This window comes from Chiloscyllium punctatum, chromosome 20 (genome assembly GCF_047496795.1).
Source record: "Chiloscyllium punctatum isolate Juve2018m chromosome 20, sChiPun1.3, whole genome shotgun sequence".
Classification (NCBI taxonomy): domain Eukaryota; kingdom Metazoa; phylum Chordata; class Chondrichthyes; order Orectolobiformes; family Hemiscylliidae; genus Chiloscyllium; species Chiloscyllium punctatum.
The window spans coordinates 84113026-84140133 of NC_092758.1; the positions used below are offsets into that span (position 1 = coordinate 84113026).

General features: G+C 47.5%; 1 protein-coding gene across 2 annotated transcripts in view; it reads left to right on the top strand.

The window, feature by feature from the left end:
- LOC140492233 (B-cell receptor CD22-like) overlaps positions 1-27108 on the top strand; it is a 119959-nt gene that overhangs the window by 38122 nt on the left and 54729 nt on the right. For both annotated transcript variants that reach the window (XM_072591142.1, XM_072591143.1), the window contains exon 6: positions 9506-9760. In XM_072591142.1, coding sequence (XP_072447243.1) covers positions 9506-9760 — 255 coding nt within the window. The remainder of the gene's footprint in view (positions 1-9505; positions 9761-27108) is intronic.

Sequence of the window (27108 nt, forward strand, 5' to 3'; positions counted from 1 at the left end):
GCTGACCTGTTCCCAGTCCTCATTTATGGTTTTAGCTGCTGACATAGTTTACTTTATACAGATCCAGCTCAAACTCTGAATCCTTACAGAATATTGACATTTGCCCAATAATTGTTGAAAAGCTATTCCATATGTAGAATCTATAAAAATGAAGCATGAACCTTAATTGGATAATTGCTACCATCTTCTCAGCGTCATTTGTCAGATGATGATCTATAACAAGAACCATTGTTCTTTTTGACCTTTAATAAACCGATCATTATAGATAAAGGTGGTTCTCTCATTGCAGTTCAGTCTAAGGTTAACTAGTTGACCCTGGATTTGGATATTCTGAGGAAAAAGGATTAGACTCAAAACATTACTTATGTTTCTCTCTCCAGAGTTGTGTTTTTGTTTTCGTCATTGACTGTTTCAATTTTAGGACAGTCTAGATACCGGACTCCAGAGGGTCCAAAGGAACTTTTTGATGCTTGTTATTGTGTTACACGTTATGCAGTCTGCTTTAGGTTGGAAATCTGAAACAATGACAGGGAATGCTGGAGAGACTGAGCAGGTCTGGCAGCTTTCTGTGGAAAGATTTCGAGGTGCTGGTGTTGGACAGAGGCGTACAAAGTTAAAAATCATGCAACATCAGATTATAGTCCAACAGGTTTATTTGGAAGCACTAGCTTTTGGAGCGCTATTCCTTCATCAGGTAGTTACCTCAGAAAGCTAGTGCTTCCAAATAAACCTGTTGGACTATAACCTGGTGTTGTGTGATTTTTAACTTTGTACACCCCAGTCCAACCACCGGCATCTCCAAATCATGCTGTAGATTGACCAACTAAACAGTGACTGGCCTACCCTCCAAACTTTCACAAGACACTGGTCGAAGGAATTCTTTCACGGCTAATGTTTATCCTTCCGACTCCATCGCTGAAAAACAATTATTTGTTCCTCACTACTCTTTCTGGGATGTTGCTGTGTAAATATAGTCTGGCACATTTCCTCAGAACATAAGACCCAGGAGCAGGAGTAGGCCGCCTGGCCCTGCGAGCCTGCTCCCCCATTCAATAAGATCATGGCTGATCTTTTCGTGGGCTCAGTTCCACTTACCGTCCTCTCACTATAACTCTTAGTTCATTTACTGTTCAAAAATCTATCTATCTTTACCTTAAAAACATTCAAAAAGGTAACCTCAACTGTTTCACTGGGCAGGGAATTCCACAGATTCACAACTCTTTGGGTGAAGAAGTTCCTCCTCAACTCAGTCCTCAATCTGCTTCCCCTTATTTTGAGGCTGTGCCCTCTAGTTCTAGTTTCATCCACCAATGGAGACAACATTCCTGCTTCTATCTAATCTATTCCCTCTCTAATTTTATATGTTTCTATGAGATCCCTCCCCATTCTTTTAACTTCCAATGAATTTAGTCCCAGTCTGATCAATCTCTACTCATAAGCCAACCCTCTTTACTCCAGAATCAACTGAATGAACCTCCTCTGCACCCCTGTCCAATGCCAGTACATGCTTTCTCAAGTAAGGAGATATTGCAAATCAGCAGTAACTACATTTCAGTGTACTTCCCCAGCTTTGAAACACTTTTTCAATGGCCTGAAGTCATGAAAGTGCTACAGAATGGTAATCCTTTACTTCCTCCTTGCCGCATAGTATCATTACCCTACGATCTCATTGAATGAATTGGCATTGGTGCATTGCTGAAGGTGTAATGATATACATCAGCAATGCTATCGGTGGCTCAGTTCTACATCTGTGTAATTTAAAACCTAAGAATGTTTGCATTATGAGCTCACAGATGTCAGATCTAAAGGTCTGACTGTAGAAAACTCATTTCTCTTTGTGTCAAATTTCCATCAGTAAACATGAAATATTTCTGCCCATTTTAATTCCCTCTCCCTACTTCCTTTCTGACATGACCTTCCTCAGCCTCCTCCATTGCCACAGTAAATCCGACCGCAAATTGGAGGGACAATGCGTCATCTTCCTGTGGGCAGCCTACTGAGTTTTCCAATTTCAAGTAACCTCCCTTCCCATCCGCTGACTCCCTTCCCAGCCCCTCCCCCTCCCTTCCATTCCCTGCTACCACCTGGATTCATTCCTCCCATTGACCAACCAGGTCATACCGTCTTCCTGTCTCCACCTAGCCCCACTACAATACCCTGCTCCAGCTTCCCCCTTTATCTGCAGCTCCCCCCACACCCACCCCCCGTCATAGAGTCATAGAGGTGTACAGCATGGAAACAGATCCTTCAATCCAACCCGTCCATGCCGATCAGATATCCCAACCCAATTTAATCCCACCTGCCAGCACCTGGTCCATATCCCTCCAACCCTTCCTATTCATATACCCATCCAGATGCCTCTTAAATGTTGCAATTGTACCAGCCTCCACCACTTCCTCTGGCAGCTCATTCCATACACATGCCACCCTCTGCGTGAAAACATTGCTCCTTAGGTCTCTTTTATATCTTACCCCTCTCACCCTAAACCTATGCCCTCTAGTTCTGGATTTCCCAACCCCAGGGTAAAGACTTTGTCTATTTATCCTATCCATGCCCTCATAATTTTGTAAACCTCTATAAAGTCACCCCTCAGCCTCCAACACTCCAGAGAAAACAGCCCCAGCATGTTCAGCCTCTCCCTATAGTCCAAATCCTCCAACCCTGGTGACATCCTTGTTAATCTGTTCTGAACCCTTTCAAGTTTCACAACATCTTTCCGATAAGAAGGAGACCAGAATTGCACACAATATTCCAACAGTGGCCTAACCAATGTCCTGTAGAGCCGCAGCATGACCTCCCAACTCCTGTACTCAATATTCTGACCAATAAAGGAAAACATACTAAATGCTTCCTTCACTATCCAATCGACCTGTGACTCCACTTTCAAGGAGCTTTGAACCTGCACTCCAAGGTCTCTTTGTTCAGCAACACTCCCTAGGACCTTACCATTAAGTGTATAAGTCCTGCTAAGTCTTGCTTTCCCAAAATGAAGCGCCTCGCATTTATCTGAATTAAACTCCATCTGCCACTTCTCAGCCCATTGGCCCATCTGGTCCAGATCCTGTTGTAATCTGAGTTAACCCTCTTCGCTGTCCACTGCACCTCCAATTTTGGTGTCATCTGCAAACTTACTAACTGTACCTCTTATGCTCGCATCCAATTTTGTCATTTATGTAAATGACAAAAACGTAGAGGGCCCAGCACCTATCCTTGTGGCACTCCACTGGTCACAGTCCTCCAGTCTGAAAAACAACCCTCCACCACCACCCTCTGTCTTCTACCTTTGAGCCAGTTCCATACCCAAATGGCTAGTTCTCCCTGTATTCCATGAGATCTAACCTTGCTAATCAGTCTCCCATGGGAACCTTGTCGAATGCCTTACTGAAGTCCATATAGATCACATCTACTGCTCTGCCCTCATCAATCCTATTTGTTATCTGTTCAAAAAACTCAATCAAGTTTGTGAGACATGATTTCCCATGCACAAAGCCATGTTGACTATCCCTAATCAGGAGGAGAAAGTGAGGACTGCACATGCTGGAGATCAGAGCTGAAAATGTGTTGCTGGAAAAGCGCAGCAGGTCAGGCAGCATCCAAGGAGCAGGAGAATCGACGTTTCGGGCATGAACCCTTCTTCAGGAATGAGGAAAGTCCTTGCCTTTCCAAATACAGTTACATCCTGTCCCTCAGGATTCCCTCCAACAACTTTCCCACCACTGAGGTCAGGCTCACCGGTCTATAGTTCCCTGGCTTGTCTTTACCATTCTTCTTAAACAGTGGCACCACGTTTGCCAACCTCCAGTCTTCCGGCACCTCACCTGTGACTATCGATGATACAAATATCTCAGCAAGAGGCCCACCAATCACTTCTCTAGCTTCCCACAGAGTTCTTGGGTACACCTGATCAGGTCCTGGGGATTTACCCACCTTTACCCATTTCAAGACATCCAGTACTTCCTCCTCTTAATCTGGACATTTTGCAAGATGTCACCATCTATTTCCCTCTAGTCTATATCTTCCATATCCTTTTCCACAGTAAATACTGATGCAAAATACTCGCTTAGTATCTCCCCCTTTTTCTGTGGCTCCACACAAAGGCCACCTTGCTGATCTTTGAGGGGCCATATTCTCTCCCTAGTTACCCTTTTGTCCTTAATATATTTGTAAAAACTCTTTGGATTCTCCTTAATTCTATTTGCCAAAGTTATCTCATGTCCCCATTTTGCCCTCCTGATTTCCCTCTTAAGTATACTCCTACTTCCTTTATTCCCTTCTAAGGATTCACTTGATCTATCCTGTCTGTACCTGACATATACTTCCTGCTTTTTCTTAACAAATCCCTCAACTTCTTTAGTCATCCAGCATTCCCTATACCTACCAGCCTTTCCTTTCACCCTGACAGGAATATACTTTCTCTGGATTCTTGTTATCTCATTTCTGAAGGTTTCCCATTTTCCAGCCGTCTCTTTACCTGAAAGCATCTGCTTCCAATCAGCTTTCAAAAGTTCTCGCCTAATACCGACAAAATTGAACTTTGTCCAATTTAGAGCTTCAACATTAAGATCTGGTCTATCCTTTTTCATGGCTATTTTAAAACAAATAGAATTATGGTCGCTGGCCCCAAAGTGCTCCCCCACTGACTCCTCAGTCACCTGCCTTATTTCCCAAGAGTAGGTCACGTTTTACACCTTCTCTAACAGGTACATCCACATACTGAATCAGAAAATTGTCTTGTATGCACTTAAGAAATTCCTCTCCATCTAAACCCTTAACACTATGGCAGTCCCAGTCAATGTTTGGAAAGTTAAAATCCCCTACCATAACTAACCTATTATTCTTACAGATAGCTGAGATCTCCTTCCAAGTTTGTTTCTCAATTTCCTTCTGACTATTGGGGGGTCTATCATACAATCCCAATAAGGTGATCATCCCTTACTTATTTCTCAGTTCCACCCAAATAACTTCCCTGGATGTATTTCCGGGAATATTCTCCCTCAGCACAGCTGTAATGCTATCCCTTATCAAAAATGCCACTCTCCCTCCTCTCTTGCCTCCCTTTCTATCCTTCCTGTAGCATTTGTATCCAGGAACATTAAGCTACCAGTACTGCCCATCCCTGAGCCATGTTTCTGTAATTGCTATGATATCCCAGTCCCATGTTCCTAACCATACTCTGAGTTCATCTGCTTTCCCTGTTAAGCCCCTTGCATTGAAATAAATGCAGTTTAATTTATTAGTCCTGCCTTGTCCCCGCCTGCCCTGACTGTTTGTTTGATGCACTTCTGTTCTCAACTGTACCCGTCACAGATTGATCTCTTTCCTCACTATCTCCCTGGGTCCCACCTCCCCACCTTACTAGTTTAAATCCTCTTGAGCAGCTCTTGCAAATTTCCCTGCCAGTATATTAGACCCCTTCCAATTTAGGTGCAATCCGTCCTTCTTGTTCAGGTCACTCCTACCCCAGAAGAGATTCCAATGATCCAAAAATGTGAATCCTTCTCCCATACTCCAGCTCCTCAGCTATGCATTCATCTGCTCTATCCTCCTATTCTTGCCCTCACTAGCTCGTACCCTTGAGGACCTCCTTTTTAAATTTCGACCTAACTCTCTGTAATCTCCCTTCAGAATCTCAACCTTTTCCCTCCTATATCGTTGGTTCCAATGTGGACAATGACCTCTTGCTGGCCCCTCTCCCCTGAGAGAACATTCCGCACCCTCTCTGAGACATCCTTGATCCTGGCACCAGGGAAACAACACACCATTCTGCTTTTTCTCTGCTAGCCACAGAAACGTCTGTCTGTTCCTTGGACTACAGAATCCTCTAACGCACTTGATCTCTTGCAAGCCAACGTACCCCTTGTTGCATTGGAGCTAGTCTCAATACCAGAAGCTTGGCTGTTTGTCCTGAAGAACACACCCAAAACATCGACTTCTTCACCTCCTGATGCTGCCTGGCTTACTGTGTTCTTCCAGCCTCCTGCCTGTCTATTGCAGATTCTAGCATCTGCACTTTTTTTGTCCCTAGCATGAAGCATTGGCTGAGATGAAAACCAATCTCTTAATTTACCAATCAAACCTCCGACTTGGTGTGAATTAAACATTGGTTGAATCAATCAATAGGAATGAGTTAGCCACTGAAATCTGAGAGTGAGGAAACTCGATCACCTTCTCATTCAAAGCAACCGATTCAGAGTCTGAAGCTGAACAAACAAACAACTTGAATGCAGAATGAAGATTATTTTCCAGCTTCCTAAGCGTTTACAGGATACAAGCAACTTCTTAGAATGCCTACAGTGTGGAAGCGTGCCATTCAGCCCATCAAGTCCATGCCTTGACATGTGTAAGACTCAAAGCATTTACAAGATGTTAAAATTCAATGTAAAATGCTACCTGCTCAGACCTGTGAGCTATCCCTTTGTTGAAAATTGCAAGGTATGGCTGAGCATACATATCCCTACACAGAATAATGAGGCAGCTTATAGATAATCTTAGGATGGCAAGATGGCTCAGTGGTTAGCACGGCTGCATCACAGTGTCAAGGACTTGGGTTTGATTCCACCCTCACGTGACTCTATGACGTTTGCATGTTTCCCCCGTGACTGTGAGGGTTTCTTCCCACAGCCTAAAGCTGTGCAGGTTAGGTGGATTGACCACAGGATTACAGGGAAAGTGTATGGTAGAGAAGGAGTGTGGGTCTGGGTGGGTGTTCTTCGGAGGGTCACTGTGGACTCAATGGGCCAAATGGTCTGTTTTTTCACTGTAGGAATTCTATGATTCCATAAATTATGGACACACTTGTGGTGTGTAATGCATGCTAGCATTTGGTAGTGGTATAACATACTAAAATAAAACATTAGACATGAAGTAGTAACCTCATTAAGTCTATGTCATGGAAATTAAATCGACTCAACTGTTAGCAAGAGCAAAGAAAAGAGTTTTTATTCAGATTCTGCAGAGCTGACCCAATACATTCGACCAGATGACTCATGTAAGGGGCACTTGAGCATAATTCAAATACCCTTCTTATACCATTCTTATCACGCTCTCAAGGGCAAAGACTGGGAAAACTCATGTTGTTATTTTTTCATCCCCTGGTCATGGACATAACTGTTCTTATGCTTTCCTCAGCTTTCGCTGAATTCGACTGTTGTAAGGTCAAGTTGAATACAAACAAAGCCAAGCTGTCTCCTGGCTGGAGAATTCAACAAAATATTGTTTGCAAAGCTCAGCACAGCGTTAAATTTAGAAAGGCATTATCTTTCAGATTTCACAGTAAATATTAAATTTGTTAATTTTCCATTACAGGCTACGATAACAGTGATGTAGAAAATCACACAGCACCAGGCTATAATCCAACAAGTTTACTTGAAAGCACTAGCTTTCAAAGTACTGCTGATGAAGGAGCAGCTCTCCAAAAGCTAATGCTTCCAAATAAACCGGTTGGATTATAACCTGGTGTTGTGTGATTTTTAACTTTGTCCACCCCAGTCCAACACCAGCACCTCCACAGCAGTAATGTAAAACAAAGTGCACAACTGATTCTAATATGGCCTCACTGCACACAACTGGATTTTCCAAGCTAATAGGCTTTGGTAGTTAAAAATCACACAACACCAGGTTCTCGTCCAACAGGTTTATTCGGAAGTATAGTTGGACTATAACCCGGTGTTGTGTGATCCTTAACTTTGTCCACTCCGTTCCAACATCAGCACTGCCACATCAGGTTAAGTGTCCCCAACATAACAGAGCCTGACAAAAAAAACGACTGGGGAATTTAAAGATTGAAACAGACTTTTTTTTCCATCAGCACTGATACCTTGCTTCATCCCAATTAGGTGTTACCCTTGTGAATCATAACTGGTTCAACCGTCTCTCCTTTGCATTTTAGAAAAGTTAAAGTCGATTGTATTTTGGATCTAGCCGTCAAACATTTTGGAACCAGAAAGCTTTGTTTTTAAGATGAGTGAAGAAGTTAACAGTTTGGGGAGAGGTGAAGCCTTTATGTTTATAAAGAGCTCCTCCTGATATTTTCAAATTCATTTACAGATTGGGGGCATCACTGGCTAGGCCAGCATTTATTGCCCACTCCTAATTGCCCAGAGGCCAGTAACAGTCAACCACATTGCTGTGGGTCTGGAGTCACATGTAGGCCAGACCAGATAAGGATCATAGATTCCTTCCCTAAAAGGCATTAGTGAACCAGATGGGGTTTTTCCAACAATCGACAATGGGTTCACGATCATCATTCGACTCTTAATTCCAGAATTTTTCAAAATTGAATTCAATTTGCACCATCTGCTGTGACAGCATTCAAACCTGGGTCACCAGAACATTACATGGGCCACTGGATTGTTAATAGCACTAGGCTATCGCCTAGCCATAGCAGTGATTCAATGCAATTATGATACGCATGAACTTTATCTGAGCAATTTTTTATAAGAGACGTTGTTTAACGATCAGCAGGATGTATTCATGGATTGTACTGATACTGGGGAAATCATTTTCAGATGGTGAATGGTTACGTTCTGGAATGTGCTGCTTGTGTCCATAGTGGAGCTAGGTTCAGTTGAGACCTTCATTAGCAGATTAGATTGGTACCTGATAAAGAAGAATGTAAAGGTATCTGGAGGGAAGGTGGGAGAGTGGAGTTAAACTACTCCTTCAGAAATCCAGCACAGATATGATGAACCGACTGACCTCGTTCTGTACTGTAACCATTCTGCTAACACTGTAGATTAACTTCATTATCGACTTTAGGAGCAGGAGTTAATCAAGAAATGCTTCTCTGTCTTTTAAAAATTTATTGGCTGGGCTCTGTGGCTCAGTGGTTAGCACTGCTGCTCCACAGTGCCCAGGGATCCAGGTTTAATCCCAACCTCAGGCGAACTGTCTGTGTGGAGTTTGCCCATTCACCCCTTGTCTGTGAGGGTTTGCTCCAGTTTCCCACCGCAGTCCAAAGCTGTGCCGGTTAGGTGGACTGGCCAAGCTAAAATTGTCCCGTAGTCCCTTATGTCTTATGCTGCACAGCCACCTGATGAAGGGGCAGTGCTGCAAAAGCTAGTGCTTCCAAAAAAACTTGGTGTTGTGTGTGCTTAAACTTTGTCCCAAGTGGGTTAGCCATGATATATGTGAGGATACAAAAATAGGGTAGACTCAGTCGCCCAAATGGCCTATCTCTGCACCATAGGGATCCTGTGAAATATATATTGCATATCAAGTCTTGTCCTTTATTTGAAGTTTCTCTTGTAACATATAGACTTGCACAGACACATAAATATGTTTTCACATCACCCAGGCACATCGATGCAGAAAACAAGTCATTCCCTCATGATCAGTCAAGCAAATTATTTTTGTTTTTTTTCTGTCAAAAGCTTTGATTCCAGTTGATGAATTCAATTTCAGGATTAAGATTCCAATCCAGGCTCTCTTTGGCATGAACCTGCTCAGCGAGTGATTTGTTCATACTAAGTAAGATCTCCAATGGATTTTGTTTCCTTTCTTCTAGATAAGCCTGACAAGGTAACAATCAGCCAGGAAGTCCTGTACAAGTGCATTGCTGAGGCCAGTCCTCCTGCTGTCATCACATGGAAGATCAGTGATGAAAGTCTAAACCTCACTGATCCCAGGGTCAGTATAAAGTCAGAATTCAATGGCACTCATTCAGTTAGTACACTGAGACTGGAAACAACAGCAAGCTTTTGTGTTTCGTGCCTAGCTCAGAATAAACACGGAGTGTCGGTGACGGAGAGGTGCCCACCTGGTAAGTACAAAAGAAGTTCTCTGGTTGAACAAAATGTAAGTATGCCTAATCTGGGCTAATCTTATGATGTGGAGATGCCAGTGTTGGACTGGGGTGAACAAAGTTAAAAATCACACAACACCAGGTTATAGTCCAACAGGTTTAATTGGAAACACTAGCTTTCGGAGCGCTGCTCCTTCAAGCTCATCCATTACAATTACCTGATGAAGGAGCAGCGCCCCGAAAGCTAGTGCTTCCAAATAAACCTGCTGGACTATAACCTGGTGCTGTGTGACTTTTTAACTTTACTCATCTTAATTAATCCTCTGATTGTGAGCCCTTCCTGAACAGTTCAACTTACCTGGCTGGCTTTCTTATTTCAGTCAGAAGACATACAACACTAGGTTATAGTCTTACAGATTTAATTGGAAGCACCCTAGCTTTCGGAGCGATGCTCCTTCATCAGGTGGTAGTAGAGGGCTCAATCCTAACACACAGAATTTATAGCAAAAATTTACAGTGTGATGTAACTGAAATTATACATTGAAAAATTGATTGTCTATTAAGCCTTACATCTGTTAGAATACAGTGATAGTTTCACTTCTTTCATGTGTAAATCACAAAACCCTTTTTTTAAAAAGTTGCATTTTCGGGTTAGCTGTTAACAATGGGTGATAGCTAGGCAATATGTTGAAGGTGTTAGCCTCCTGTGTTCTCTGTCTATGACCTGATGTTTAGATTGATTCTAATCTAAAAAGTGAGATAACGGTGTTTTAAGTGAATTCATGCAGTTTTTGAGCTCAGATTTCTACATGAATGCATGCTGCTTTTGAGCAAAGTACAATGTAACCCTGAAAGTACAAATTCACCTCACAAAATATATGTGTACATGTGGCTCTTTGTCTGTCAGTGTGTGTCTGTCTGTCTGGGTTGCGAGTGTGAGAAAGTGCATGTGTGTGTGTAGTGAGTGCAGAGTCTCTTAAGTCTGTGAGGGGGTGCATGTGTGAGTGTGGGAGTGTGTGTGTCTGTAAGGGTGTGTGTGGGTGTCTGTGTGCGCGTCTGTGTGTATGTATGTCCGTGTGTGTGTGTGAGAGTGTGTGTGTGTAGGAATATCTGTGTGTGTGTGTGTGTGTGTAGTGCAATGGTGGTCACCTGTAATGCCCCGAGGTCCCAGTTGAGGCCCTCCCTATGGGTACCGAACTTAGCTGTCAGCCTCTGCTCGGCCACTTTTCTCTGCTGCCTGTCCCGAAGTCCACCTTGGAGGATGGTCACCCGAAGGTCCGAGGCTGAATGTCCTGGACCACTGAAGTGTTCCCCAACTGGGAGGGAACTCTCCTGTTTGTTGATTGTTGTGCAGTGCCCATTCATCCGTCGTCGTAGCCTTTGCTCGGTTTCCCCAATGTACCATGCCTCTGGGCATCCTTGCCTGCAACGTATAAGATAGACAAAGTTGGCTGAGTCACATGAGTACCTGCCATATACAAGGTGGGAGATGTCCCCACACGTAATGGTGGTATCTATGTCCACACTCTGACACGTCTTGCAGCATCTACTGTGACAGGATTGTATGGAGTTGTCCTGAGAGCCGGGCAGCTTGCTAATAACAACGATCTATTTGAGGTTTGGTGATTGTTTAAAGGCAAGTAGTGGAGGTTTGGGGAAGGTCTTGGGGGTGAGGTGCTCATCCTCATTGATAATGTGTTGCAGGTCACAAAGAACATGGCATAATTTTTCAGCTCCTGGGAAATACTGAACAACGAAGGTTACCCTGTCGGTTGGAACAACTTTCTGTCTCCTGAGGAGGTCATTACGGTTCCTTGCAGTGGCACGTCGGAAACTGGCAGTCGACGAGTTGAGCATCGTACCCCATTCTTGTGAGGGTACATAGACAGAGAACACAGGGGGCTAACACCTGATGAAGGGCTTTTGCCCGAAACATCGATTTCGCTGCTCGTTGGATGCTGCCTGAACTGCTGTGCTCTTCCAGCACCACTAATCCACCTTCAACATATTGTCTAGCTATCACCATTGTTAACAGCTAACGCGAGAATGAAACTTTTAAAAAAAGGTTTTGTGATTTACACATGCAAGAAGTGAAACTATCACTGTATTCTAACAGATAAAAGGCTTTACAGGCAATCAATTTTTCAATGTATAATTTCAGTTACATCGCACTGTAAATTTTTGCTATAAATTCTGTGTTAGGATTGAGCCCTCCACAATCACCTGATGAAGGAGCATTGCTCCGAAAGCTAGTGTGCTTCCAATTAAACTGCTCGTTGGGTGCTGCCTGAACTGCTGTGCTCTTCCAGCACCACTAATCCAGTATTCCAATTAAACCCGTTGGACTATAACCTGGTGTTGTGTGATTTTTAACTTTGTACACCCCAGTCCAACACCGGCATCTCCAAATCAAATTTATAGTCTGACAGGTTTATTTAAAATCACAAGCAAGTGATTTCAAATGAACCTGTTGCACTCTAACCTGGTGTTGTGTGACTTCTGACCTTGTCCATCCCAGTCCAACAGCGACACCTCCATATCATTCCTATTTCAGATTCTACCTTTATATACTAAAATCAAACTGTAATTGCCCCAGGAAATTATAATTGCATTGTTCCTATAATGCTCAGAATACAAACCAAATATAAGGACTTAAAAGCAATAGTTTTCAGTGCCATGTTGGTCTGAGTGGAAAACAAAGTTAAATTTAACTCTCCATAATTGAGGTAGCTTTATTTACAGTTGCGACTTCAAATTACAAAATGTTTATTAAGTCCTTGGTTACAAACTTCTGCTTGTACCACATTGAGTTGCTCAGGGTTTCATTCTTAGGAAAAAGGAAGACTGATAAAGGAAACAGGCAAAATATTGCAAAGGCACGTGGAAAGTGCTGTAGAACCTCAGCAGGGTAGAATTAGAATTAGCTTTGTAATCACATGAATTTACATGAGTACAGTGAAAATTTAAGAAATCGCCACGTTCCACGCTACTTTGGAATCAAAGGTACCCAGGCACTGAGTCTTATGTACAAATTCTTCGGAAATATTTTAAAAATAAAGAAATTTTAAAAACTTGCATGACAGAGTAAGAAAAAAAGTGAAAATTCATGGGATTAAATTAGAAAAATACAGATACGTAAAGTTCAGAATAAGAGACCTTTCAACGTCGTCTGCACTGTCTCCAAACAGTGCTGAGGGTTGAACTTGAGAATTTCAAGGCTGGGACAGCACACTGAGACTGGGAATCCGTACAGAGACTGGGAATCTGTGCTAAGGCTGGGGGTCCGTGCTGAGATTGGGAGTTTGTGCCGAGACAGGGAGTACGTGCTGAGACCAGGAATCCCTGCTGGGATTGAGAGTCTGGACAGAGACTGGGAATCTGTCCTGTGACTGGAATCCGTGCTGTGACTGGGAGCCCGTGCTGGGACTATGAGTCTGTGCTGAGATTGGTAGTCTCTGCTGAGATTGGGAGTCCAGGCTGAGGCTGAGAATCAGTGCTGACGGTGGGATCCATGCTTAGATTGGGAGTCCATGTTGAGACTAGGAGTGCATAATGAGTCTGGGGGTCTGTGTTGAGACTGTGATTCTGTCTTGAAATTGGGAGTTTGTTCTGAAACATGGGAGTCTGTCCTGAGACTGGGAGTCTGTGCTGAGGCCAGGAATCTGTGGTGGGACTGGGAGTCTGTAGTGGGACTGGGAGTCTGTGATGAGAATAGGGAGTCTGTGTCTGAGATTGGGATTCTGTGCTGAGAATGGGAGTCTGTGATGAGATCGTGTGTCTGTGCTGAGATTTGGTGTCCGTGCTGAGACAGGGAGTCTGTCCTGAGATTTGGAGTCCTTGGTGAGACTGGGAGGCTGTCCTGAGACTGAGAGTCTATGTTCAGCATGAATGGGTATATTGAGACTAGGAGTTAGTGCTGATTCTGGGAGTCTGTGTTGGGACTGGCAGATTGTGCTGAGATTGGGAGTCAGTTCTGAGATCAGGCGTCTGTCGTGAGACTGGGAATCTGTATTCAGTGTGAAAATCTATGGTGGGACTGGGAGTCTGTGCAGGGTCTAGGAGTTTGTGCTGAGATTGGGACTCTGTGCTGAGATTGGGAGTCTGTGCTGAGATTGGGAGTCTGTTTTCAGTTTGAAAGTCTATGCTGAGACTGGGAGTTTGTGCTGGGACTGGGAGTCTGTGCTGAGTTTGGGAGTCTGTGCTAAGACTGGGAGTCTGTGGTATGACGGGGAGTCTGTGCTGAGATTGGGAGTCTGTGCTGAGACTGGGAGTCTGTAGTATGACGGGGAGTCTGTGCTGAGACTGGGAGTCTGTGCTGAGACTGGGAGTCTGTGCTGAGATTGGGAGTCTGTGCTGAGAACGCGAGTCTGTGCATAGACTGGGAATCTGTACTGAGACTGGGAGTCTGTGCTGAGACTGGGAGTCAGTCCTCAGATTGGGCGTCTGTCATGAGACTGGGAGTCTGTGTTCAGTTTGAAAGTCTATGCTGAGACTGGGAGTTTGTGCTGGGACTGGGAGTCTGTGTTGGGTCTGGGCATCTGTGTTGGGGCGAGCAGATTGTGCTGAAACGGCGAGTCTGTGCTGAGACTGGGAGTCAGTCCTCAGATTGGGCGTCTGTCATGAGACTGAGAGTCTGTGTTCAGTTTGAAAGTCTATGCTGAGACTGGGAGTTTGTACTGGGACTGGGAGTCTGTGTTGGGTCTGGGCGTCTGTGTTGGGGCGAGCAGATTGTGCTGAAATTGGGAGGTAAAAACAATGACTGCCGATGCTGGAAACCAGATTCTGGATTAGTGGTGCTGTAAGAGCACAGCAGTTCAGGCAGCATCCAAGTAGCTTCGAAATCGACGTTTCGGGCAAAAGCCCTTCATCAGGAATAAAGTGCTGAGAACGACAGTCTGTGCATAGACTGGGAGTCTGTGCTGAGACTGGGAGTCTGTTTTCAGTTTGAAAGTCTATGCTGAGACTGGGAGTTTGTGCTGGGACTTGGAGTCTGTGTTGGAACTGTGTGTCTGTGTTGGGACTGGCCGATTGTGCTGAGACTGGAAGTCTGTGCTCGGAATTGGAGTCTGTTCTGAGATTGGGAATCTGTGCTGAGATTGGGAGTCTGTGCTGAGACTGGGAGTCTGTGCTGAGTTTGGGAATCTGTGCTGAGCCTGGAAGTCTGTGCTGAGATTGGGAGACTGTGCTGAGATTGGGAGTCTGTGCTGAGAATGGGAGTCTGGGTTGAGACGGGGAGTCTGTGCTGAGACTGGGAAACGGTGCTGAGTTTGGGAGTCTGTGCTGAGACCGGGAATCTGTCCTGAGATTGGGAGACTGTTTTCAGTTTGAAAGTCTATGCTGAGACTGGGAGTTTGTGCTGGGACTGGGAGTCTGTGTTGGGACTGGGTGTCTGTCCTGAGCTGGGGGTCTGTGGTATGACGGGGAGTATGTGCTGAGACTGCGAGTCTGTGCTGAGATTGGGAGTCTGTGCTGAGATTGGGAGTCTGTGCTAAGATAGGGAGTCTGTGCTGAGAGTGGGAGTCTGTGCTAAGATAGGGAGTCTGTACTGAGAATGGGATTCTGTGCTGAGAATGGGATTCTGTGCTGAGAATGGGAGTCTGTCCTGAGCTGGGGGTCTGTGGTATGACGGGGAGTATGTGCTGAGCTTGGGAGTCTGTACTGAGACTGAAAGTCTCTGCTGAGAATGGGAGTCTGTGCTGAGACTGGGAGTCTTTCATGTGATTGGGAGTCTGTGTTGAGAATGGGAGTCTTTGCTAAGACTGGGAGTCTGTGCTGAGATTGGGAGTCTGTGCTGTCACTGGGAGTCTGTCCTGAGATTGGGAGTCTGCCCTGAGACAGGGAGTCTATGTTCAGTTTGAAAGTGTATGCAGAGACTGGGAGTTAGTGCTGATACTGGGTATCCGTGTTGTGACTGGGCGTCTGTGTTGCGACTGGCAGATTGTGCTGAGACTGTGAGTCTGTGTCTGAGGATTGGAGTCCGTGCTGAGATTGGGAATCTGTGATGAATCTCGGTTTCTTTGCTGGCACTGGGAGTCTGTGTAGGGACTAGGAGTTTGTGCTGCGGCTGGGAGTCCGTATTGAGATTGGGTGTCTGTGCTGAGACTGGAAGTCTGTGCTGAGAATGGGAGTCTGTGCTGAGACGGGGAATCTGTGATGAGACTGGGAGTCTGTGCTGAGACTGGGAGTCCATGCTGAGACTGAAAGTCTGTGCTGAGACTGGGAGTCTGTGTTGAGATTGGGTGTCTGTGCTGAGACTGGAAGTCTGTGCTGAGAATGGGAGTCTGCGCTGAGACTGGGAGTTTGTGCTGAGAATGGGAGTCTGTGCTGTGACTGGGAGTCTGCCCTGAGACTGTGAGTCTATGTTCAGTTTGAAAGTGTATGCTGATTCTGGGAGTCTGTGTTCGGACTGGAAGTCTGTGCTGAGACTGGGAAACTGTGCTGAGAATGGGAGTCTGTGCTGAGATGTGGAGTCTGTACTGAGATTTGGAGTCTGTACCGAGGCTGGGAGTCTGTACTGAGACTGGGAATCTGTGCAGAGATTTGGAGGCTGTGCTGAGAATGGGAGTCTGTGCTGAGACGGGGAATCTGTGCTGAGAATGGGAGTCTGTGCTGAGAATGGCAGTCTGTGCAAAGACTGGGAATCTGTGCTGAGACTGGTATTCAGTCCTCACATTGGGCGTCTGTCATGAGACTGGGAGTCTATGTTCAGTTTGAAAGTGTATGCTGAGACTGGGAGTTAGTGCTGGCACTGGGTGTCTGTGTTGGGACTGGGCGTCTGTGTTGGGACTGACAGATTGTGCTGAGAATGTGAAACTGTGCTGAGACTGGGAGTCTGTGCCTGAGGACTGGAGTCCGTGCTGAGATTGGGAGTCTGTGATGAATCTCGGTTTCTGTGCTGGCACTGCCAGTCTGTGTAGGGACTAGAGGATTATGCTGAGACTGGGAGTCTGTTCTGAGGATTGGAGTCCGTGCTGAGATCGGGGGTCCTTGATGAATCTCGGTTTCTTTGCTGGCACTGCCAGTCTGTGTGGACTAGGAGTTTGTGCTGAGACTGGTAGTCTGTCCTGAGACTGTGAGTCTGTGATCAGTTTGAAAGTGTATGCTGAGACTGGGAGTTTGTGCTGGGACTCGGAGTCTGTGTTGGGACTGTGTGTCTGTGTTGGGACTGACAAACTGTGCTGAGACTGTGAGTCTGTCGTCAGTTTGAAAGACTGTGCTGAGACTGGGAGTCTGTGCTGAGATTGGGAGTCTGTGCTGAGATTGGGAGTCACTGCTGAGAGTGGGGCTCTCTGATGAGACTGGGAGTCTGTGCTGTGATTTGGAGTCTGTACTGACACCGGGAGTCTGTGCTGAGATTGGGAGTCTGTCCTGAGACTGGGAGTCTGTGGTATGACTGTAGTCTGTCCTGAGACTGTGAGTCTGTGATCAGTTTGAAAGTGTATGCTGAGACTGGGAGTTAGTGTTAATTCTGGGAGTCTGTGTTGGGACTGGGAGTCTGTGCTGAGGTTGGGAGTCTGTGCTGAGGCAGGGAGTCTGTGCTGAGATTGGGAGTCTGTCCTGAGACTGGGAGTCTGTGCTGAGAATGGGAAACTGTGCTGAGATTGGGAGTCTGTGCTGAGAATGGGAGTCTGTTTTCAGTTTGAAAGTATATGTTGAGACTGGGAGTTTGTGCTGAGACTGAGAGTCTGTGCTGAGATTGGGAGCCTTTGCTGAGACTGGGAGTCAATTCTGAGACTGGGAATCTGTGTCTGAGATTGGGAGTCTATGCTGTGACTGGGAGTCAGTCCTGAGATTGGGCGTCTGTCAAGAGACTGGGATTCTGTGTTCAGTTGGAAAGTCTATGCTGGGACTGGGAGTCTGTGTTGGGACTGGGCTTCTGTGCTGGGACTGGCAGATTCTGCTGAAACGGCGAGTCTGTGCTGAGACTGTGAGTCTTTGATGTGATTGGGAGTCGGTTGTATGACTGGGAGTCTGTGCTGAGAATGGGAGTCTGTGCTGAGGTTGGGAGTCTGTGCTGAGATTTGGAGTCTGTACTGAGACTGGGAGTCTGTGGTATGACTGGGAGTCTGTGCTGAGACTGAGAGTCTGTGCTGAGGTGGGGAGCCTGTGCTGAGATTGGGAGTCTGTCCTGAGACTGGGAGCCTGTGCTGAGAATGGGAAACTGTGCTGAGATTGGGAGTCTGTGCTGAGATTGGAAGTCAGTGCTCAGAATGGAAGTCTGGGCTGAGATTGGGAGTCTGTGCTGAGACCGGGAGTCTGTCCTGTGATTGGGAGTCTGTTTTCAATTTGAAAGTATATGTTGAAACTGAGAGTTTGTGCTGAGACTGCAAGTCTGTGCTGAGATTGGGACTCTGTGCTGAGGCTGCATGTCTGTGCTGAGATTGCGAGTCTGCTGAGACTGGGAGTGTATTTTGAGATTGGGAATCTCTGTCTGAGATTGGGAGTCTATGCTGAGACTGGGAGCCTGTGTGAGACTGGGAGTCTGTGCTGAGGTTGGGAGTCTGTGCTGAGACTGGGAGTCTGTGGTATGACAGGGAGTCTGTGCTGAGACTGTGAGTCTGTGCTGAGATTGGGAGTCTGTGCTGAGACTGGTAGTCTGTCCTGAGACTGTGAGTCTGTGATCAGTTTGAAAGTGTATGCTGAGACTGGGAGTTTGTGCTGGGACTCGGAGTCTGTGTTGGGACTGTGTGTCTGTGTTGGGACTGACAAACTGTGCTGAGACTGTGAGTCTGTCGTCAGTTTGAAAGACTGTGCTGAGACTGGGAGTCTGTGCTGAGATTGGGAGTCACTGCTGAGAGTGGGGGTCACTGCTGAGAGTGGGGCTCTCTGATGAGACTGGGAGTCTGTGCTGTGATTTGGAGTCTGTACTGACACCGGGAGTCTGTGCTGAGATTGGGAGTCTGTCCTGAGACTGGGAATCTGTGGTATGACTGGTAGTCTGTCCTGAGACTGTGAGTCTGTGATCAGTTTGAAAGTGTATGCTGAGACTGGGAGTTAGTGTTGATTCTGGGAGTCTGTGTTGGGACTGGGAGTCTGTGCTGAGGTTGGGAGTCTGTGCTGAGGCAGGGAGTCTGTGCTGAGATTGGGAGTCTGTCCTGAGACTGGGAGTCTGTGCTGAGAATGGGAAACTGTGCTGAGATTGGGAGTCTGTGCTGAGAATGGGAGTCTGTTTTCAGTTTGAAAGTATATGTTGAGACTGGGAGTTTGTGCTGAGACTGAGAGTCTGTGCTGAGATTGGGAGTCTGTGCTGAGACTGGTAGTCTGTCCTGAGACTGTGAGTCTGTGATCAGTTTGAAAGTATATGCTGAGACTGGGAGTTTGTGCTGGGACTCGGAGTCTGTGTTGGGACTGTGTGTCTGTGTTGGGACTGACAAACTGTGCTGAGACTGTGAGTCTGTCGTCAGTTTGAAAGACTGTGCTGAGATTGGGAGTCTGTGCTGAGATTGGGAGTCACTGCTGAGAGTGGGGCTCTCTGATGAGACTGGGAGTCTGTGCTGTGATTTGGAGTCTGTACTGACACCGGGAGTCTGTGCTGAGATTGGGAGTCTGTCCTGAGACTGGGAGTCTGTGGTATGACTGGTAGTCTGTCCTGAGACTGTGAGTCTGTGATCAGTTTGAAAGTGTATGCTGAGACTGGGAGTTAGTGTTGATTCTGGGAGTCTGTGTTGGGACTGGGAGTCTGTGCTGAGGTTGGGAGTCTGTGCTGAGGCAGGGAGTCTGTGCTGAGATTTGGAGTCTGTACTGAGACTGGGAGTCTGTGGTATGACTGGGAGTCTGTGCTGAGACTGGGAGTCTGTGCTGAGGTGGGGAGTCTGTGCTGAGATTGGGAGTCTGTCCTGAGACTGGGAGCCTGTGCTGAGAATGGGAAACTGTGCTGAGATTGGGAGTCTGTGCTGAGATTGGAAGTCAGTGCTCAGAATGGAAGTCTGGGCTGAGATTGGGAGTCTGTGCTGAGACCGGGAGTCTGTCCTGTGATTGGGAGTCTGTTTTCAATTTGAAAGTATATGTTGAAACTGAGAGTTTGTGCTGAGACTGCAAGTCTGTGCTGAGATTGTGACTCTGTGCTGAGGCTGCATGTCTGTGCTGAGATTGCGAGTCTGCTGAGACTGGGAGTGTATTTTGAGATTGGGAATTTCTGTCTGAGATTGGGAGTCTATGCTGAGACTGGGAGCCTGTGTGAGACTGGGAGTCTGTGCTGAGGTTGGGAGTCTGTGCTGAGACTGGGAGTCTGTGGTATGACAGGGAGTCTGTGCTGAGACTGTGAGTCTGTGCTGAGATTGGGAGTCTGTGCTGAGACTGGTAGTCTGTCCTGAGACTGTGAGTCTGTGATCAGTTTGAAAGTGTATGCTGAGACTGGGAGTTTGTGCTGGGACTCGGAGTCTGTGTTGGGACTGTGTGTCTGTGTTGGGACTGACAAACTGTGCTGAGACTGTGAGTCTGTCGTCAGTTTGAAAGACTGTGCTGAGACTGGGAGTCTGTGCTGAGATTGGGAGTCACTGCTGAGAGTGGGGGTCACTGCTGAGAGTGGGGCTCTCTGATGAGACTGGGAGTCTGTGCTGTGATTTGGAGTCTGTACTGACACCGGGAGTCTGTGCTGAGATTGGGAGTCTGTCCTGAGACTGGGAATCTGTGGTATGACTGGTAGTCTGTCCTGAGACTGTGAGTCTGTGATCAGTTTGAAAGTGTATGCTGAGACTGGGAGTTAGTGTTGATTCTGGGAGTCTGTGTTGGGACTGGGAGTCTGTGCTGAGGTTGGGAGTCTGTGCTGAGGCAGGGAGTCTGTGCTGAGATTGGGAGTCTGTCCTGAGACTGGGAGTCTGTGCTGAGAATGGGAAACTGTGCTGAGATTGGGAGTCTGTGCTGAGAATGGGAGTCTGTTTTCAGTTTGAAAGTATATGTTGAGACTGGGAGTTTGTGCTGAGACTGAGAGTCTGTGCTGAGATTGGGAGTCTGTGCTGAGACTGGTAGTCTGTCCTGAGACTGTGAGTCTGTGATCAGTTTGAAAGTATATGCTGAGACTGGGAGTTTGTGCTGGGACTCGGAGTCTGTGTTGGGACTGTGTGTCTGTGTTGGGACTGACAAACTGTGCTGAGACTGTGAGTCTGTCGTCAGTTTGAAAGACTGTGCTGAGATTGGGAGTCTGTGCTGAGATTGGGAGTCACTGCTGAGAGTGGGGCTCTCTGATGAGACTGGGAGTCTGTGCTGTGATTTGGAGTCTGTACTGACACCGGGAGTCTGTGCTGAGATTGGGAGTCTGTCCTGAGACTGGGAGTCTGTGGTATGACTGGTAGTCTGTCCTGAGACTGTGAGTCTGTGATCAGTTTGAAAGTGTATGCTGAGACTGGGAGTTAGTGTTGATTCTGGGAGTCTGTGTTGGGACTGGGAGTCTGTGCTGAGGTTGGGAGTCTGTGCTGAGGCAGGGAGTCTGTGCTGAGATTTGGAGTCTGTACTGAGACTGGGAGTCTGTGGTATGACTGGGAGTCTGTGCTGAGACTGGGAGTCTGTGCTGAGGTGGGGAGTCTGTGCTGAGATTGGGAGTCTGTCCTGAGACTGGGAGCCTGTGCTGAGAATGGGAAACTGTGCTGAGATTGGGAGTCTGTGCTGAGATTGGAAGTCAGTGCTCAGAATGGAAGTCTGGGCTGAGATTGGGAGTCTGTGCTGAGACCGGGAGTCTGTCCTGTGATTGGGAGTCTGTTTTCAATTTGAAAGTATATGTTGAAACTGAGAGTTTGTGCTGAGACTGCAAGTCTGTGCTGAGATTGTGACTCTGTGCTGAGGCTGCATGTCTGTGCTGAGATTGCGAGTCTGCTGAGACTGGGAGTGTATTTTGAGATTGGGAATTTCTGTCTGAGATTGGGAGTCTATGCTGAGACTGGGAGCCTGTGTGAGACTGGGAGTCTGTGCTGAGGTTGGGAGTCTGTGCTGAGACTGGGAGTCTGTGGTATGACAGGGAGTCTGTGCTGAGACTGTGAGTCTGTGCTGAGATTGGGAGTCTGTGCTGAGACTGGTAGTCTGTCCTGAGACTGTGAGTCTGTGATCAGTTTGAAAGTGTATGCTGAGACTGGGAGTTTGTGCTGGGACTCGGAGTCTGTGTTGGGACTGTGTGTCTGTGTTGGGACTGACAAACTGTGCTGAGACTGTGAGTCTGTCGTCAGTTTGAAAGACTGTGCTGAGACTGGGAGTCTGTGCTGAGATTGGGAGTCTGTGCTGAGATTGGGAGTCACTGCTGAGAGTGGGGCTCTCTGATGAGACTGGGAGTCTGTGCTGTGATTTGGAGTCTGTACTGACACCGGGAGTCTGTGCTGAGATTGGGAGTCTGTCCTGAGACTGGGAGTCTGTGGTATGACTGGTAGTCTGTCCTGAGACTGTGAGTCTGTGATCAGTTTGAAAGTGTATGCTGAGACTGGGAGTTAGTGTTGATTCTGGGAGTCTGTGTTGGGACTGGGAGTCTGTGCTGAGGTTGGGAGTCTGTGCTGAGGCAGGGAGTCTGTGCTGAGATTGGGAGTCTGTCCTGAGACTGGGAGTCTGTGCTGAGAATGGGAGTTAGTGTTGATTCTGGGAGTCTGTGTTGGGACTGGGAGTCTGTGCTGAGGTTGGGAGTCTGTGCTGAGGCAGGGAGTCTGTGCTGAGATTGGGAGTCTGTGCTGAGAATGGGAGTCTGTTTTCAGTTTGAAAGTATATGTTGAGACTGGGAGTTTGTGCTGAGACTGAGAGTCTGTGCTGAGATTGGGAGTCTGTGCTGAGACTGGTAGTCTGTCCTGAGACTGTGAGTCTGTGATCAGTTTGAAAGTATATGCTGAGACTGGGAGTTTGTGCTGGGACTCGGAGTCTGTGTTGGGACTGTGTGTCTGTGTTGGGACTGACAAACTGTGCTGAGACTGTGAGTCTGTCGTCAGTTTGAAAGACTGTGCTGAGATTGGGAGTCTGTGCTGAGATTGGGAGTCACTGCTGAGAGTGGGGCTCTCTGATGAGACTGGGAGTCTGTGCTGTGATTTGGAGTCTGTACTGACACCGGGAGTCTGTGCTGAGATTGGGAGTCTGTCCTGAGACTGGGAGTCTGTGGTATGACTGGTAGTCTGTCCTGAGACTGTGAGTCTGTGATCAGTTTGAAAGTGTATGCTGAGACTGGGAGTTAGTGTTGATTCTGGGAGTCTGTGTTGGGACTGGGAGTCTGTGCTGAGGTTGGGAGTCTGTGCTGAGGCAGGGAGTCTGTGCTGAGATTGGGAGTCTGTCCTGAGACTGGGAGTCTGTGCTGAGAATGGGAAACTGTGCTGAGATTGGGAGTCTGTGCTGAGAATGGGAGTCTGTTTTCAGTTTGAAAGTATGTGTTGAGACTGGGAGTTTGTGCTGAGACTGAGTGTCTGTGCTGAGATTGGGAGTCTGTGCTGAGACTGGTAGTCTGTCCTGAGACTGTGAGTCTGTGATCAGTTTGAAAGTGTATGCTGAGACTGGGAGTTTGTGCTGGGACTCGGAGTCTGTGTTGGGACTGTGTGTCTGTGTTGGGACTGACAAACTGTGCTGAGACTGTGAGTCTGTCGTCAGTTTGAAAGACTGTGCTGAGACTGGGAGTCTGTGCTGAGATTGGGAGTCTGTGCTGAGATTGGGAGTCACTGCTGAGAGTGGGGCTCTCTGATGAGACTGGGAGTCTGTGCTGTGATTTGGAGTCTGTACTGACACCGGGAGTCTGTGCTGAGATTGGGAGTCTGTCCTGAGACTGGGAGTCTGTGGTATGACTGGTAGTCTGTCCTGAGACTGTGAGTCTGTGATCAGTTTGAAAGTGTATGCTGAGACAGGGAGTTAGTGTTGATTCTGGGAGTCTGTGTTGGGACTGGGAGTCTGTGCTGAGGTTGGGAGTCTGTGCTGAGGCAGGGAGTCTGTGCTGAGATTGGGAGTCTGTCCTGAGACTGGGAGTCTGTGCTGAGAATGGGAAACTGTGCTGAGATTGGGATCTGTGCTGAGAATGGGAGTCTGTTTTCAGTTTGAAAGGATATGTTGAGACTGGGAGTTTGTGCTGAGACTGAGAGTCTGTGCTGAGATTGGGAGCCTTTGCTGAGACTGGGAGTCAATTCTGAGACTGGGAATCTGTGTCTGAGATTGGGAGTCTATGCTGTGACTGGGAGTCAGTCCTGAGATTGGGCGTCTGTCAAGAGACTGGGATTCTGTGTTCAGTTGGAAAGTCTATGCTGAGACTGGGAGTTTGTGCTGGGACTGGGAGTCTGTGTTGGGACTGGGCTTCTGTGCTGGGACTGGCAGATTCTGCTGAAACGGCGAGTCTGTGCTGAGACTGTGAGTCTTTGATGTGATTGGGAGTCGGTTGTATGACTGGGAGTCTGTGCTGAGAATGGGAGTCTGTGCTGAGGTTGGGAGTCTGTGCTGAGATTTGGAGTCTGTACTGAGACTGGGAGTCTGTGGTATGACTGGGAGTCTGTGCTGAGACTGGGAGTCTGTGCTGAGGTGGGGAGCCTGTGCTGAGATTGGGAGTCTGTCCTGAGACTGGGAGCCTGTGCTGAGAATGGGAAACTGTGCTGAGACTGGGAGTCTGTGCCTGAGGACTGGAGTCCGTGCTGAGATTGGGAGTCTGTGATGAATCTCGGTTTCTGTGCTGGCACTGCCAGTCTGTGTAGGGACTAGAGGATTATGCTGAGACTGGGAGTCTGTTCTGAGGATTGGAGTCCGTGCTGAGATCGGGGGTCCTTGATGAATCTCGGTTTCTTTGCTGGCACTGCCAGTGTGTGTGGACTAGGAGTTTGTGCTGAGACTGGTAGTCTGTCCTGAGACTGTGAGTCTGTGATCAGTTTGAAAGTGTATGCTGAGACTGGGAGTTTGTGCTGGGACTCGGAGTCTGTGTTGGGACTGTGTGTCTGTGTTGGGACTGACAAACTGTGCTGAGACTGTGAGTCTGTCGTCAGTTTGAAAGACTGTGCTGAGACTGGGAGTCTGTGCTGAGATTGGGAGTCTGTGCTGAGATTGGGAGTCACTGCTTAGAGTGGGGCTCTCTGATGAGACTGGGAGTCTGTGCTGTGATTTGGAGTCTGTACTGACACCGGGAGTCTGTGCTGAGATTGGGAGTCTGTCCTGAGACTGGGAGTCTGTGGTATGACTGTAGTCTGTCCTGAGACTGTGAGTCTGTGATCAGTTTGAAAGTGTATGCTGAGACTGGGAGTTAGTGTTGATTCTGGGAGTCTGTGCTGGGACTGGGAGTCTGTGCTGAGGTTGGGAGTCTGTGCTGAGGCAGGGAGTCTGTGCTGAGATTGGGAGTCTGTCCTGAGACTGGGAGTCTGTGCTGAGAATGGGAAACTGTGCTGAGATTGGGAGTCTGTGCTGAGAATGGGAGTCTGATTTCAGTTTGAATGTATATATTGAGACTGGGAGTTTGTGCTGAGACTGAGAGTCTGTGCTGAGATTGGGAGCCTTTGCTGAGACTGGGAGTCAATTCTGAGACTGGGAATCTGTGTCTGAGATTGGGAGTCTATGCTGTGACTGGTAGTCAGTCCTGAGATTGGGCGTCTGTCAAGAGACTGGGATTCTGTGTTCAGTTGGAAAGTCTATGCTGGGACTGGGAGTCTGTGTTGGGACTGGGCTTCTGTGCTGGGACTGGCAGATTCTGCTGAAACGGCGAGTCTGTGCTGAGACTGTGAGTCTTTGATGTGATTGGGAGTCGGTTGTATGACTGGGAGTCTGTGCTGAGAATGGGAGTCTGTGCTGAGGTTGGGAGTCTGTGGTGAGATTTGGAGTCTGTACTGAGACTGGGAGTCTGTGGTATGACTGGGAGTCTGTGCTGAGACTGGGAGTCTGTGCTGAGGTGGGGAGTCTGTGCTGAGATTGGGAGTCTGTCCTGAGACTGGGAGCCTGTGCTGAGAATGGGAAACTGTGCTGAGATTGGGAGTCTGTGCTGAGATTGGAAGTCAGTGCTCAGAATGGAAGTCTGGGCTGAGATTGGGAGTCTGTGCTGAGACCGGGAGTCTGTCCTGTGATTGGGAGTCTGTTTTCAATTTGAAAGTATATGTTGAAACTGAGAGTTTGTGCTGAGACTGCAAGTCTGTGCTGAGATTGGGACTCTGTGCTGAGGCTGCATGTCTGTGCTGAGATTGCGAGTCTGCTGAGACTGGGAGTGTATTTTGAGATTGGGAATCTCTGTCTGAGATTGGGAGTCTATGCTGAGACTGGGAGTCTGTGTCTGAGATTGGGAGTTTATGCTGAGACTGGGCGTCAGTCCAGAGACTGGGTGTCTGTCTTCAGACTGGGTGTCTGCCTTCAGTTTGAAAGTCTATGCTGAGACTGGGATTTTGTGCTGGGACTGGGCGTCTGTGTTGGGACTAGCAGATTGTTCTGAAACTGGGAGTCTTTGCTGAGATTGGGAGTCTGTCCTGAGACTGGGAGCTTGGTATGACTGGGAGTCCGTGCTGAGGTTCGGAGTCTGTGCTGAGACTGGGAGTCTGTGGTATGACAGGGAGTCTGTGCTGAGACTGGGAGTCTGTGCTGAGATTGGGAGTCTGTGCTGAGACTGGTAGTCTGTCCTGAGACTGTGAGTCTGTGATCAGTTTGAAAGTGTATGCTGAGACTGGGAGTTTGTGCTGGGACTGGGAATCTGTGCTGAGGTTGGGAGTCTGTGCTGAGGCAGGGAGTCTGTGCTGAGATTGGGAGTCTGTCCTGAGACTGGGAGTCTGTGCTGAGAATGGGAAACTGTGCTGAGATTGGGAGTCTGTGCTGAGAATGGGAGTCTGTTTTCAGTTTGAAAGTATATGTTGAGACTGGGAGTTTGTGCTGAGACTGAGTGTCTGTGCTGAGATTGGGAGCCTTTGCTGAGACTGGGAGTCAATTCTGAGACTGGGAATCTGTGTCTGAGATTGGGAGTCTATGCTGTGACTGGGAGTCAGTCCTGAGATTGGGCGTCTGTCAAGAGACTGGGATTCTGTGTTCAGTTGGAAAGTCTATGCTGAGACTGCGAGTTTGTGCTGGGACTGGGAGTCTGTGTTGGGACTGGGCTTCTGTGCTGGGACTGGCAGATTCTGCTGAAACGGCGAGTCTGTGCTGAGACTGTGAGTCTTTGATGTGATTGGGAGTCGGTTGTATGACTGGGAGTCTGTGCTGAGAATGGGAGTCTGTGCTGAGGTTGGGAGTCTGTGGTGAGATTTGGAGTCTGTACTGAGACTGGGAGTCTGTGGTATGACTGGGAGTCTGTGCTGAGACTGGGAGTCTGTGCTGAGGTGGGGAGTCTGTGCTGAGATTGGGAGTCTGTCCTGAGACTGGGAGCCTGTGCTGAGAATGGGAAACTGTGCTGAGATTGGGAGTCTGTGCTGAGATTGGAAGTCAGTGCTCAGAATGGAAGTCTGGGCTGAGATTGGGAGTCTGTGCTGAGACCGGGA